The 14,739-nt window shown below is 40.1% G+C and overlaps 1 protein-coding gene and 1 non-coding gene across 3 annotated transcripts; both read left to right on the top strand.

The window, feature by feature from the left end:
• The first annotated feature begins 260 nt into the window (after positions 1–260).
• DDX47 (DEAD-box helicase 47) lies at positions 261–14,100 on the top strand. 2 transcript variants are annotated; one of them, XM_069489708.1, is made up of 12 exons: positions 261–369; positions 1,023–1,116; positions 7,119–7,307; positions 7,555–7,626; positions 7,844–7,962; positions 8,575–8,646; positions 8,840–8,956; positions 9,501–9,647; positions 10,516–10,653; positions 11,472–11,542; positions 12,439–12,568; positions 13,537–14,100. In XM_069489708.1, the coding sequence occupies exons 1-12, from the start codon at positions 283–285 to the stop codon at positions 13,666–13,668; spliced, it is 1,368 nt and encodes a 455-aa protein (XP_069345809.1). In that variant the 5' UTR covers positions 261–282; the 3' UTR covers positions 13,669–14,100. The 2 variants fall into 2 exon arrangements, with proteins under 2 accessions (XP_069345809.1, XP_069345810.1); XM_069489709.1 differs by lacking the exon at positions 9,501–9,647.
• Positions 4,130–4,236, top strand: LOC138397676 (U6 spliceosomal RNA). Its single transcript, XR_011235808.1, has one exon. It is a non-coding gene; the product is annotated as a U6 spliceosomal RNA (small nuclear RNA).
• Positions 14,101–14,739: the final 639 nt, after the last annotated feature.

Below are 14,739 nucleotides of genomic sequence, written 5' to 3' on the forward strand. Positions count from 1 at the left end.
CTCGGGTAGAGAAGGCTCTTTCAAAGGGAACTAGTCGTCAGCTGGAAGCCCTGGTCATCAGCCCTTTCTGCACTGGCTCAATGCCACAAGCCCACAGGCTCACATCTGTCCCTAACTTTTCGTTGCGTTTCCCAGAGGCCCCACCCGGCTGGCCAGCTGGTGCAAACCCCGGCAACCCCGCAGGGGGCGCCCAGAACACGCCGTCTGCGAAGAACTAGTAAGAAAACTACATTTCCCAGCGTCCCCCGCGCGGCCGGTGCACTTCCGAAGCCCGCGGACAAGATGGCTGCGCCCCAGAAGCACGATTCTCCGACCGAAGCGCCCCAGCCGGCAGTGGAGGAGGAGGAAATTAAAACATTTAAAGACTTGGTGAGAATGGATGACGCTGGCTTCTTTTTGAACTCTGAGGCTAGGCTCAGGCAGGGCTCGGTTATCTTAGATCCCGGCCGGTAGTGTACAAAAGCATCTCGGGGCCTAGCTTAGGTTTTCCCCAGAATTTCAGAAGCTTGAGGTCCAGACGTGCTCAGAGTTTGGGTGGTGGGAGGACTGCCCGGTCCTGAGAGCCCCCATTTACCCTGTTTTCCACTTTAGTGTGGCAACGTTTGTATGTGTCCAGGAGGTTGTACAGATGGCGAATCGGTCTTTTTCTAGCTGGAGCTTTTGAATTTTGACCCAGTCACTTAACTGTAGGCAAGTTGTTACCTCTCTGTGCGTCACTTTCTGCTTCTCAAAATTGGGGATGACGATAAGTACCTACCTCCCAGAATTGTGACGATTAAATCAGATAATACATGTAAAGCACTTAACTTTGTTCCTGGTGAGTAGAAAGTGTCCGTTAAGTCTGGGGCTACTGTCTTCTGGTACTCATAAAGAGTAGACCCTGAGGTGCACAGTAAATACCTTGAAATCAAGTATTAAGGGCTCTACATGTACCCGTGGGATGGCTCTGACAAAGTCTTTTAAGTAGGAGGCAGGTGGGGGTGTGCTGTTCTTTGCTAAGGTATATTTTTCTGAATTCTAAGGGAGTGACAGATGTATTGTGTGAAGCTTGTGACCAGTTGGGATGGGCAAAGCCCACCAAGATCCAGATTGAAGCTATTCCTTTGGCCTTACAAGGTAGGTTGAAATTAAATATGTGACCTGGGACAGATTTATTTTCAAGTTATAGTCAATTAAACACTTAGCACTTTTGAGAACTATTGTTTGCATACTTCAAATGAAATAAAGATATGGTCACTAAAGATAGGAGGTTTGGGCTTCTTGGCTTTTGAAAAAGTCAGTCATTCAACAGTTTTACTGAGCTTACTTTCTTTCTTTTTTTTTTGAGACAGGGTCTTGCTGTGTCACCCAGGCTAGAATGCAGTGGCACCATCATAGCTTACTGCAATCTCAAACTCCTGGGCTCTAGTGATCCTCCTGCCTCAGCCTCCCTAGTAGCTAGTACTATAAGTGTGCGCCACCATGCCCAGCTGATTTTTCTGTTTTTTGTAGAAATGTGGTCTCACTATGTTGCTCAGGCTGGTCTTAAACTTCTGGCCTCAAGTGATCCTCTCTCTGCCTTGGCCTCCAAAGTGCCAGGATTATAGGCGTGAGCCAGTGTGCCCAGTCTGAGCTTACTTTCTGTCTTCAGTAGCTGAAGAGGTTTGTTCTCTGCCACAGATGCTGACTTTAAGGAATCCTGGATTAAAGTGTACTAACAAAAAACTTGTTAGAAATTATGAATCAGTAGGTGCACACTTACACGCATATGTACTTGTGTCTAAAGGAGTTGAGAGCTCTTGCTGTGAGGCATGTTTATCAGATTTGCAGAAGAATGGTTAAAGTGCTGGTTGATGACTAGTGGGACTGAAACAGGATGCACTGTAATAGGAATAGAAGTAAAGTCCTGTTCTTAGATTCATAAAGTCCTAACTTTCAGGATTAGGATGGTGGTAAAAGAGACCCAGTGGTGTTCATTAAAGGAAATTCATTAAGATCCTTAAAGAACGTGAATGTAGTCTTAGCTACATTACTATAAGAGGAAGGTGACATTTTTGGGGTCCCTTTGAGAATCAAAAATAAAAGATTTCTTCTCTTTTAAAAAAACGCACAAATATGTCTTCACATAAAATTTTGCATGTAATTTCAGAAAGTTCAAGACTCTCCTTTCCCCTCACCCTGGATTTCTCACTCACAAGTCTCAGATTAAGAACCTCCTGGACTAGCACTAGGGAAGGAATAGTGCTTTGTACTGGTTAGAACACACCTCAAATACTATACTGCTTAGGTCTGGGGACCATAGTTTTCGGGGACCACAGTTTTCAGGGAACAGCTCAGGGGCAGTGAGTATGGTATAGTATCAAAAATAGTCACAAATAGTTAAAGGAACTGAGAGCCATTGTTTGGAGAAGAGAAGAGTGAGGGGGTAAGATATGATAATTATTGGCTTTAATGATTTGAAAAGCTGTTACGTGGAAAAGGGATTAGGTTTATGCTGCATAATTCCATTTGTTCCTTCCCTAAATAGTTACTGAGTATTTGATGTAAATGTAAGGCTCTGGGGGTGAAGAGTTTGTCCAAGAACTTACAGTCTACTAACAAGATAGTTATAAATTTATTACAAGGTGAGCAGGGACATAGAGTTACATTTAAAGTGCAATGAGGAAGTAGAAGAGATTGTTTCTAATTGGAATGGATTGGAAAAGATTTATTTCATTTTATTTTTTGAATGTGGAGATGAGGAAGACATTTGAGACTGAATTTAGAAGGATTTAGATATTCAGATATGATGGGAGGGGAAGACTTCCTAGGCTTAGGGAACAACATGAAAAAAAGCCAAAGAGACTGGAAAACATGGGCATGGGAAAACATGGGAGATTTGCAAGTGCTTAGCAGAGTGGTAAAAAAGTTTAGTAAGGTGAGTGTGGCCAGAGTGTGAAAGACTTGAATGCTGGCTAAAGGAATGTGGTCTTTGTTCTGTAGGCAGTGGAGCACTTTTGGAGATTATTTTTTAGCAGGAGAACGAAATCCCTAGAGTTGTACTTTTGGAAGATTAATCTCAGTGCTGTGTAAGATTATTTAGAGATAAGAGACTGGAGGCTGGGAAACCAATTAGGAGGTCATTGCATGGGATGGGTAGTGGTACTAAGAATGAAAAAGAGAAAATCATAAAAAAAGAATCATCATGATTTTACAGCCAGTTAGGCAAGGGGTGGGCAAATCTAAGATTATCACTAAGTTTCTAGGGTGTATGTTTAGGACATGTTATTCGTATACCACTGATATAAAAAGGCAACATAAGAAGAAAAATAATTTTAGGAAAGATGAGTTCAGTTGGAAATAATTGATTTCAGATATCCGTGAGATCAAGTTGATGCAGTTGGAGGAGGGGAAAATGAGGAGATGTTGGTCAAAAAGTACAAAGTTTCAGTTAGGATGAATAAGTTCTGAAGATCTATTGTACAGCATGGTGAGTGTAGTTAATAATGTTTTGTATATTTGAAAATTGCAAAGAGAGATCTTAAGTGTTCTCACCACAAAAATGATTAAGTATGTGAGGTGATGGATATGTTCATTAGCTTGGTTTAATTATTTCACAATGTATACATATATCAAACTATCACATTGTATACCATAAATATATATTAACATTTATTTGTCAATTATACCTTAAGAAAGCTGGGGAAGAATAAAGTAAAATAGAAAGAAAAATATGCAGTTGGAATCCAGGGATTGGGACTTGATTGAGGGGTTGGAACTGGATATAGACAGTGTATCCATAGAGCATTTATAGCTGAAACTGAAAATACGTGAGGTTACCAAATGAGGCCCTGAGAGAACTGGAAGATGCAGTAGAGGACTGAAAATCATGAGAGTGTAGTCTCAAATAAATTAGGTAACGGAGAGTATTTCAAGGAGGGGACAGTAAACACTACACTTCCAACCTGTGCAGAGAAGTTTAGAGGATGAGGACTGTATAAAGGCCATTGGTGGGAAAGAAGTACCATCAGTCCCAGAGTCCCTTTCTTTCTTTCTTACTTTTTTTTTTTTTTTAAGAGACAGGGTCTCATACTGCCACCCAGGCTGGAATGCAGTGGTGTGATCATAGCTCACCATAGCCTCAAACTCCTGGGCTCAAGGGATCCTCCTGGTGCTCGCTTAGGCAGCACATATACTAAAATTGGAATGATACAGAGAAGATTAGCATGGCCCCTGCGCAAGGATGACACGCAAATTCGTGAAGCGTTCCATAAAAAAAAAAAAAAAAAAGGGATCCTCCTGGCTCAGCCTCCTAAGTAGCTGGGACTACAGGTGCATGCCACCATGGCATGTCTAATAGCAAGAAGGGTTGGTGCAGTTTGATTTTTCCCAGCTTGCCCTATAGCATAGGTGGGAAGAGAGAGTCAAATTAGGTGGTAATAATTCTAAAAGTATTCTGATGTTTTCAGTTAAAAGTTTGAGTTGATGCAGAGAAGAATAGGGGTCAGTGAAAGATTATGAGGAACTGAGTAAGGATATGATAACCAGGAAACATGTCTTTATTCTTATTCTGGGGCTGTCTCTTCTAATGAATAGCTTACAGATATCTCATTTGAATATAGATTCTGGTTCTAAGCAAACAATTAAAATCTAAGTTTGTTTTTGTTGCTCTTGTTCTGTTAAATTAACTTTTAAATTTTAATTTGGAACTAATTATGATTTCAGTTCTGCAAAGTTACTGAGTCCTGAGTTGTCTTGTTCTTAAACCTCATAACAATCCTGAAAGTAGGAATGATTATTTTATTGGTGAGGAAATTGAGGCTCAGAGGGTTAAATCCCTTGGCTAGAGTCGCATAACTAATTATTGCTAGAGCTAGAATTTGAACATAAAATCTTACACCTCAAGACCTGTGTTCGTGCCTTGTATCAGAGTCTTACTATGGAGAGATCAAAAATCTTTTGATGGGCCGGGCGCGGTGGCTCACGCCTGTAATCCTAGCACTCTGGGAGACCAAGGCAGGCAGATCATTTGAGCTCAGGAGTTCGAGACCAGCCTGAGCAACAGTGAGACCCCATCTCTACTAAAAATAGAAAGAAATTATATGGACAACTAAAAATACATATAGAAAAAATTAGCTTGGCATGGTGGAGCATGCCTGTAGTCCCAGCTACTCGGGAGGCTGAGGCAGTAGGATTGCTCGAGCCCGGGAGTTTGAGGTTGCTGTGAGCTAGGCTGACGCCACAGCACTCTAGCCCGGGCAACAGAGCGAGACTCTGTCTCAAAAAAAAAAAAAAAAATCTTTTGACGTTTTTGAGGATGATTTTCCTCCCATATTTCATGTATTAAGTTTATTTCCATTTCAGAGATCACTTAGAATTGTCTTCTAGGCATTTCAGAAAGTTTATTGATGGCAGCCATATACTTATGTTTGATGTTGGCAACGTGGTAGGTGAATTTGAAAAAATTTATTCTGCTCTCATGGAGTTTATGCATTCTGGTATATTCTATACAGATGTTAAGTCTGAAAAGGCTTAGAGGGTTTGAGAGGAAGAAAGGAGATGACGTAGAAAAATTAACAGTTTCACAAGCTGAGGGTTTCTCTGAGAGACTCAAAAAACCTGAAAGCAACGCAGGCCTCAGCTGTCGGCAGTGGGCGTTGCTCACTGCTCCATGAATCAGGTGACTTCCCTAAATCTTTCTTATGTACTCTTCTGAAATGTTAAGATTTGCCTTGACAAAAAAAAAAGAGGACAAATCCTCTCTCCCTGCCCCCAATTCCTGAAGGCATTGTGGTACACAGGCAAGGAAGGCCGAATCCCCAAGGAGTTGGGGGATAAAAAGCTTTGGAAATCATTAGCTTACATTGATCTTTATTTCTCAAATAGGTAGATGCTGTTGCAATTCATTGTCATTACCCTGCAGGCAAGGGAAACATTAAAATAAGTAGATAAGTGAGAAATTTTATCCCTGGGTTGCCATTTGCTTATATAATCTTTATAAAGTTAGCCCATTGTCTGATCTGACTTGTACTTCACATCTGTGCATGTACTTTTGAATGGAAAACAACCATGTTAATGAATAGAAGGCTAAAGGGTATACTTCAGTAGAATACGCTGTCTGATCTGGCATGGCAGATCCTGGTTTAAGTGATTAATGTCTAAGAGATGAATATGAAAAGTCCATTCTACTTGATCAGCAACTTTGAACACAACTGATCGCTCTTTGTTTTTTTTTTTTTTTTTTTTTTTGAGACAATGTCTTGCTCTGTCACCCAGGCTGGAGTGTAGTGTCATCATCATAGCTCACTGTAGCCTCAAACTCCTAGGCTCAAGTGATCTTCCCGCCTCAGCCTCCTGAGTAGCTGGAACTATAGGCACATGCCACCACACCTGGCTATTTTTTCTAATTTTTGTAGAGATGGGGTCTCACTATGTTGCCCAGGTGGGTCTTGAACTCCTGGCCTCAAGTGATCCTCCTGCTTCACCCTCCCACAGTGCAGGGATTACAGATGTCAGCCATCACACCTGGCCTAATTCTCCTTTCATGAAGCTCTCTTCCTCCTCAATTTCAAGACAGCATTTTATTTTCTTGTCTTTCTAGCTGTTCTTTCTCTGTTTCTTCTGGTTCCTTTGCCTTACAATATTGATTTTCTTTTCATCCTAATTCCACTACCTAAGAATTCTCATCTAGTCCCTTTCCCTTCAACACTTCTGTGTTCCAGCTACATTGCACTCACTCTTCCTATGTGTGCTATGTTCTTTAAAGCCTTCATTCTCTTTCCTCTTACGGGAACAGCTTTCCTTTCCTTCTTTGCTTACTTCCAGATTTAACTCACTCATCACCTCTCTTAGCCTTTTCTGACTTTTCTGGGATAGTAAGTTACTCTTTCCTTTGTGTTCTCACTGTATTTTGTAGGGGCCTATGTTAAAGCCCTTATCACATTGTAATATATTTATGTATTTGTCTATCTCACCACTGGATTTTGAGCTTATCTAAGACAGAGATCTAGTCTTTTTTGTCTATTCAACCTTCCTCTCTCCGCAGTTCATCAGATATTTACTTAGTGTCCACTTTGTGCTCAGCATTGTGTCATTGTAGAAAACATGGAAATAGTACAGAGAGAATTTCTTTGGTATTGAGCCTTCTCTTTTTCTTCTAGGTCGTGATATCATTGGGCTGGCAGAAACTGGCTCTGGAAAAACAGGGGCCTTTGCTTTGCCCATTCTGAATGCGCTGCTGGAGACACCCCAGCGTTTGTTTGCCCTAGTTCTCACTCCCACTCGGGAGTTGGCTTTTCAGATCTCAGAGCAGTTTGAAGCCCTGGGGTCCTCAATCGGAGTTCAGAGTGGTAAGTGACTGAGAGGTGAGGAATCCTACATAAGTGCAGAGCGAGTGGGAAAGGAGAATGGAGGAAACAATTACTAGCGTAAGTTATTGACCTAAAGAGCTGATGTTGCATTTTAGCTTTGGGAAAAGTATTAATTGTGAGGGAAGAACAAATTTAAGTAGAAATCTAGCACTGGCTTTAAAAGATGTTCAGTGGACTATGGAAAAAAATTAAAGGTCTTGTTTCTGTGTTCTTTTTATTTCTATAGCTGTGATTGTAGGTGGAATTGATTCAATGTCTCAATCTCTGGCACTGGCCAAAAAACCACATATAGTAATAGGTGAGTAATTGGCAAAGGTAAAAGACACTGGCATTGATGAATTGGAGAAAATCTGCTAACGTTTGATGGAAAGACTTTGAGGAACAGGGTTTTGTAGCTCTGTTTAAGTTTTTAATTTCTTCAGTTTTTTTTTGGTGGAGGGGAGTAGATAATTTTATTTCTTTCTTTTTGTCCTTGTTCTGAAACATTGCACTTTCTCTTCGACCTTTCCTGGTAGCAACTCCTGGTCGACTGATTGACCACTTGGAAAATACAAAAGGTTTCAACTTAAGAGCTCTCAAATACTTGGTCATGGATGAAGCTGACCGAATATTGAACATGGATTTTGAGACAGAGGTGATTTCTCTACTTCTTTTCTACTCTTAGGGCATCTCAAGGCCCCTGTTTCAAAGTTTGGTTCGTTGCCCATCTGTTTTATGTAAAGCACTGCATCAGTGTTAGTTAATTTCAGCATCCTTGCTGCCTTTTTCATTCTTGGTGCTCTCCACATTGCAGTTCCTCAGCACCCTTTTATCTTTAGAATATGGTCTGACTCTGACTTCAGGGAGAAGTATCGAAACCACATTTTCTTTTCCATTTCATTTGACTTAGACCTTAAAATGTACCTTGAAATATTTTTATTTTCTTTGATGGTCCAGGCCCTCTCATCCTAGCTTATTTAGGTGATTAATTATGTATTCCGGACTTTTCTTTTAGATTAGTTTTAACATGCTAATTTAAGCTGTTCTTTTCTCTGAATGGTATTGGTTTTTTTGTTAGCATCTGGTATGGTGTCAAATAGTAAATACTCTGTAAATTTTAGCTGAATTGAATCGAATTTTTGAGTCCCAAATCCCCACTGTGATGTGTTTAGTTTGTTAGTCTCTGCCTCCTTTGCTATCTGGATGGAGATCGTGCGGGTGTCCAGTCTAAATGTTGTATCAACATCCTTTCCTTTTCGTGCCTTAGGTTGACAAGATCCTCAAAGTGATTCCCCGAGATCGGAAAACATTTCTCTTCTCTGCTACCATGACCAAGAAGGTGAAATTTGCTAAGACTTCTGTTTTCTTCTTTATAGGAATAGATATAGGATCTGGAAGAATTTGTAAAAAAAAAAAAAAAAAAAATTTGATACATAAAATCAGTGATAACAGTAATAGGAACAATAAGTAAAAATGAAAAAAGAGCATTTAGGAATCAGTGCAGTGTGCTATTCTGGATTTTCTTTCTTTAGGTGCAAAAGCTTCAACGAGCAGCTCTGAAGAATCCTGTGAAATGTGCTGTTTCCTCCAAATACCAGACAGTTGAGAAATTACAGCAATATTATCTTTTCATTCCCTCTAAATTCAAGGTAGAGTGTTTACTTTGATCATTCCTGCCTCTCCCTCTCCTTCTCTTCAAAGCATCTGAAATGTGTCAACTCTTGATTAGCTGAGAGCTGTGTTGGAGTTTTTTCTGTTTGCTTTAGCGAGCATATCATGCTTATATTTATCACTGAAAGTCAAACATTCCAGGAATTCACAACATACTAAACCACAATAACGAAGTCATGATGTGATCATATAATCATTCCTTCCCATCCCCATCCAAGAGGTAGTTTCTCCTCTGTTTATTATGTGGCCTTTATTTAGGACATGGATCCTAGTTTTGTGCTTTGACATAAAGACTTTTCCTGTTGGCTGAGTACACATCTCCTTGTGCTTGGCTTCAGGCTGTATGGGGGATGCATGGCCCACAGAGATAACACTGGTTATGAAGAGCAAAGCTGGCAGCTAGGGGTCTGGGTAATTGAGAAACAACCATAGGCTTAGTTTTACTTAATGTATATGCCAAGTCTCTAACCCTTTCTTCCAGATTCAATTATATATATATATTGTTTTGGGTTTGTAACTTAGGATACCTACCTGGTTTACATTCTAAATGAACTGGCTGGAAACTCATTCATGATATTCTGTAGCACTTGTAACAATACTCAGAGAACAGCTTTGCTACTCCGAAATCTTGGATTCACGGCCATCCCCCTCCACGGACAGATGAGTCAGGTAAGGATTCCTTGGCATGTAAGCCATGGACTGGTGGCATGAGAAAGATAAACCTTGTAACAGTAGATTTATACAATAAAGACACATGTTTCCGTAATTGTTCTAGTTTTATGGGCTTTGGAGTATTGCTCTGGATGGTTACTTTCTCCTTTGGGGATAGCAAGAGGCTCAGATTAGAATATTGCATAGGTAGTTGTCTGGTTTGCAAGCTGTTGAGTTTATTTGTTCAGCCCTAGTGGTACTAGTGATTCTCTGGTCTCTAAAGACTTTTAATAAATTATTTCCCAATTACCTTTCTATTATGTTAAATAATTCCTGTTTCTAATGTAAGCCTTTTTTTTTTTTTTTTAATGCCTAAGTGCTTAGAGCCTAAGTCCTAAATATTTTTTGTTGCTGCCATATTTTTGTTTTGACCTGTGAAGCTCCATTCTGTACTTAGGGGGGAAAAACTTTTAAAAATTTGTATCTTAGGCTGAGCGCGGTGGCTCACGCCTGTAATCCTAGCACTCTGGGAGGCCGAGGCAGGAGGATTGCTTGAGCTCAGGAGTTTGAGACCAGCCTGAGCAAGGGCAAGACCCGCTCTCTACTAAAATAGAAAAATTAGCCAGGCATCATGGTGTGTGCCTGTAGTCTCAGCTACTTGAGAGGCTGAGGCAGGAGGATTGCTTGAGCCCAGGAGTTTGAATAAGCTAGGCAGACACCACAGCACTCTACTCAGGGCAAAGGAGTGAAACTCTGTCTCAAAAAAAAAAGAAAATTGTATCTTTTTTGTTCTTGTGTTTAATGTGTCTATTTGTAAGTTATGTATTCCAAGATTCCTTAGTTTTCCAAGATTAAAATTCTTCTCGTTTCTTTTTCATTATCTCAGAGCAAGCGCTTAGGATCCCTTAATAAGTTTAAGGCAAAGGCTCGTTCCATTCTTCTGGCAACTGATGTTGCAAGCCGAGGTTTGGACATCCCTCATGTAGATGTGGTTGTCAACTTCGACATTCCTACACATTCCAAGGTGAGTCCTATTACCTTGACTTTCTAGTCCCAAAGTGTATTTCTTAATGGAATGTTTTCTGCCTTTCCTTAATTATGACATAGTTTTTTGTTTTTTTTTTTTTTTTTGGTCTGTGATTAGTTAAGTATCAAAACACAAGAAAGCTTTTGATTTATTCATTCTCATCATCCGCACATGCCTGTGTATGTAACATTAGTAACTGTGAAGGAAGGTAGCCAACGAGAGTTACCAGGTGCTCACGGTCAGAATGGGCACATATAGCAAATGCTGATTTCTGTCACTCTCATTTCTTTAGAAATGACAGCTTGTGGTTCTTAGTGTGTATCAGGGTTTCTCAGCCTTGGCACTATTGACATTTTGGGCTAGCAAATTCTTTGTTGTGGGGGTTGTTCTTTGCATTGTATTATGGGATGCTTAGCAGCATTCCTGGTCTCTACCCACTGGATGACACTATCACACATTCTTCCAGTTGTGACAACCAGAAATGTTTCCAAACATTACCAAATGTCCCCTGGGATGACAGAATTGCCTCTGGATAGGACTGGTGTATCTCTTGGCTTTGTATTTAACAGCTGTAGACAAGGTGCTGTCTCATTTGATTTTCACAATAACTCTATAAGTTTGGGCATGTATTTCTATCCTTGTTTTATAGATAGAAACCAAGGTTCAGAGAGGTTTTGTGATGTGCAGATAATGTGGTAGGAACAGAGCTGTTTTTACCAGGTCTGCCTCAAGAACCAGTGCTTTTTTTTAAATACTGTGTTGTCTATAACCATATTGATATGCTTTGTAGAATTTATTTACCCTTTTTGTTTCAGGATTATATCCACCGAGTGGGTCGAACAGCTAGAGCTGGACGTTCTGGAAAGGCTATTACTTTTGTCACACAGTAAGTAAATCAATTTTAGGAGCAGAGCAATGTAGAGAAAAGGGCAGAACTGGGAGCCACTGACTGGGAACCTAGCTCTGCCGTTTACTGTGCTAATCTCTTCAATTCCCTCATCCAGGTTTTCATATTTGTAAGATGGAAATAATAATACCTGCCTAGCAGGGTTTTGGTGAAAGTTGGAGATAATATAGGTAAAAAATCTAGTATGGATTTGGCATGTAGAAGCACATCAAATGGTACCTGTTATCTTTTCTACTGCTAGAGCTGGAGAACAATGACCTTTCTCTCAACTCAGAAAGTATGAGAATACCTACTTTTTTTTTTTTTTTTTTTTTTGACAGAGTCTCGCTCTGTTGCCCAGGCTAGAGTGCTGTGGCGTCAGCCTAGCTCACAGCAACCTCAAACTCCTGGGCTCAAGCGATCCTCCTGCCTCAGCCTCCCGAGTAGCTGGGACTACAGAGTGTGTGCCACCATGCCTGGCTAATTTCTTTCTATTTTTTTTTTTTTTTTTAAGTAGAAATGGGGTCTTGCTCTTGCTGAGGCTGGTGTTGAACTCTTGACCTCAAGCGATCCTCTTGCCTCGGCCTCCCTGTGTGCTAGGATTACAGGCGTGAGCTACCATGGCTGGCCAGAATAACTACTTCTGATTTCTTTTTTTAAGGAACAAATTTTTACGTACCTGAGGCTTTTCTGTGAGTAAAAAAATACCTTGGGTGATTTTTCTAATGGGCCGTACACAAAGATTGCACTTAACCAGCATTTAGAAAAAGAATATGTTCAATATTGTTTAAAACTGTGCCTCATATTGCATCATATCGTATAATGTCATATAGTGTGGGAATAGACAGACATTTGCATTATTAGCCAACCAAAGCCCTGCCATTTTCCTTCCTCAGGTATGATGTGGAACTCTTCCAGCGCATAGAACACTTAATTGGGAAGAAACTGCCTGTTTTTCCAACACAGGATGATGAGGTTATGATGCTGACAGAACGTGTGACTGAAGCCCAAAGATTTGCCCGAATGGTATGCAAGTTTCTTTCTTATCAGAGTTTGTGCAAATGATATTAACTGTGTGCCACTTTATTGTAGCAGTCCTCATAATAGACTACAGGAGCTGAGTATTATTTTATTTCAAATTTAAGATGAGCAGCAAATTAAGGCCAGGAGTGCTCGCTCATGCTTATAATTCCAGCACTTGTTTTTGTTTTTCTGCCCACATGGAATTTTTTATTTGGTATTTTTGTTTATAAAAGTGTTACATGTGCATTGGGGAAAAATTCAGAAAATACACAAAGATTAAAGTAGTAAATGAAAAGATAAACCATCCCTCACAGAGATCTATTGATAACATGTGGCTATTTTTCTTTCTTTAGCCACAATTAGACTTTAATATATATGATTGCCATTTTTCTGTTTCAACAAATACAAATCCATGTGATCATTTCTTAATGGCCAAAAAGAATTCCATCATATGTATGTAACATGATTTATATTGATGGATGTTATGATTTTTTCCAACTTTTTTCTGTTTTAACTAGTACTGTGTTGAACATTCTAGGATGTACAGCTTTGTATACTTATCTTAATTTTTTTTAGAGTAAATTCCTAGAAGTAGAATCGTTAGGCCAAGGAGTGAGTATACAGTTAAAATTTGAATTCATACAGAATGCCCAATTGCCCCCCTAGAAAAGCTTAGCATGTTAAAATATCAGCGACAGTATGACTTAACCCACGCTTTGCCAAATACCAGGGATCACCATTCTCTTCAATCTTTGCCCCTTTGCCATGTGAAAATAATAGGTTCTTTTAATTTTCATGCTTTCATTACTGATAAGATTAACATTTTTGTATGTTTGGAGTTGGGTCTTTTTCCTTTGCAAATGTCAGGTATCAGGAAGTTACTCAATGTTTGACCTTGAGAGGGGGCTAGAATGTGTTAGCCTCAGTGACAGTAATTCATTTTCAATCTCACCCTTTGGGTTTTCTTGCAGGAGTTAAGGGAGCATGGAGAAAAGAAGAAACGCACACGGGAGGATGCTGGGGACAATGATGACACGGAGGGTGCTATTGGTGTCAGGAACAAGGTGGCTGGAGGAAAAATGAAGAAACGGAAAGGCCGTTAATCACTTTTATAAAGACTTGAGTTCTGCTTTCTTTTCTGTGGAAGAGAATTGAAGAAGAGAATGAAGTCTCCCGCAGAGGTTCTCAGACTGAAATCTGTCAGAATTATGGGCAGAATGTGCCCAGCTGATCCCCTTTCTGTGTGTTGGAGTGTCATGACTGCAGAATAATTTTTACCGTGCTCATGGCAAGACTGCTCCTGTTCTTCAGCTTTGATTCCTTGCTTGTGACATGAGTAGATGTGCTCTTCTGTCACTTCACACAGACCTTTTACATTTTTTAGCTGCGAGTCAAGAACTAGGTTGATGAAGCCCATGACCTGTAATTGTAAAGGAAAGAAGCTTGGACATCTACAAGTGAAACTTAAGCCATCTCAGCTTGTGCTTCATTAGACCTACTGTGAAACAATAAATTTAAATACTATTTTTAAAAGATTCAAACTCCTTGAAGGCCTGGGTGTTAAAGGGCTTTATAGATTTAAGTAAGATCTTGCTAATAGGTCAGAAACTAACAGTGGTGGTTAGATGGCAAATTCCTTCATTTAGGATAAACATTTATGACTTAAAAAAAAAAAAAATCAACCAAAGAACAAGATGATGTATGACTTTGAAAGGGAAGTCTTACTTAAAAGGAGATTGTGTTTTTTTGGAGGGATGGAGCAAAGTCCAGGAAGACTGCAGAGGTCTTTCAGATCCATAAATAGATTCACTTCTCTGGTTCCCTGGGTTAGAAAGCCTGATTTCCTGTGTAGACTCTTATCCCTAGGTGACAAGAGTAAAATCAATATGCATCGGAAATGTGCATTAATTCTAAGACCTAATTTCATCCACTTGTCATCGGTGTCCATTGGCCACTCGCTTCTTTGTCCCCATCTGTTGGGTGGTTGAATTCAGGAGCTGTGGCGCTGGGTCCTTGGCTCCTGGGAGGAAGTAGGCGTCTGCTCTGTAGGGCCTGGGCAGGGAGGGTTGCCGGAAATCAGAAACAACTTTGAGCTTCCCGGTCGTGCACAGTCTTGTGTTCTAAGGGCTGTTAGACACAGAAGCTACGTAATAATTTTTGTTGACTCTAACAAA

Source organism: Eulemur rufifrons, chromosome 16 (assembly GCF_041146395.1).
Source record: "Eulemur rufifrons isolate Redbay chromosome 16, OSU_ERuf_1, whole genome shotgun sequence".
NCBI classification, from domain to species: domain Eukaryota; kingdom Metazoa; phylum Chordata; class Mammalia; order Primates; family Lemuridae; genus Eulemur; species Eulemur rufifrons.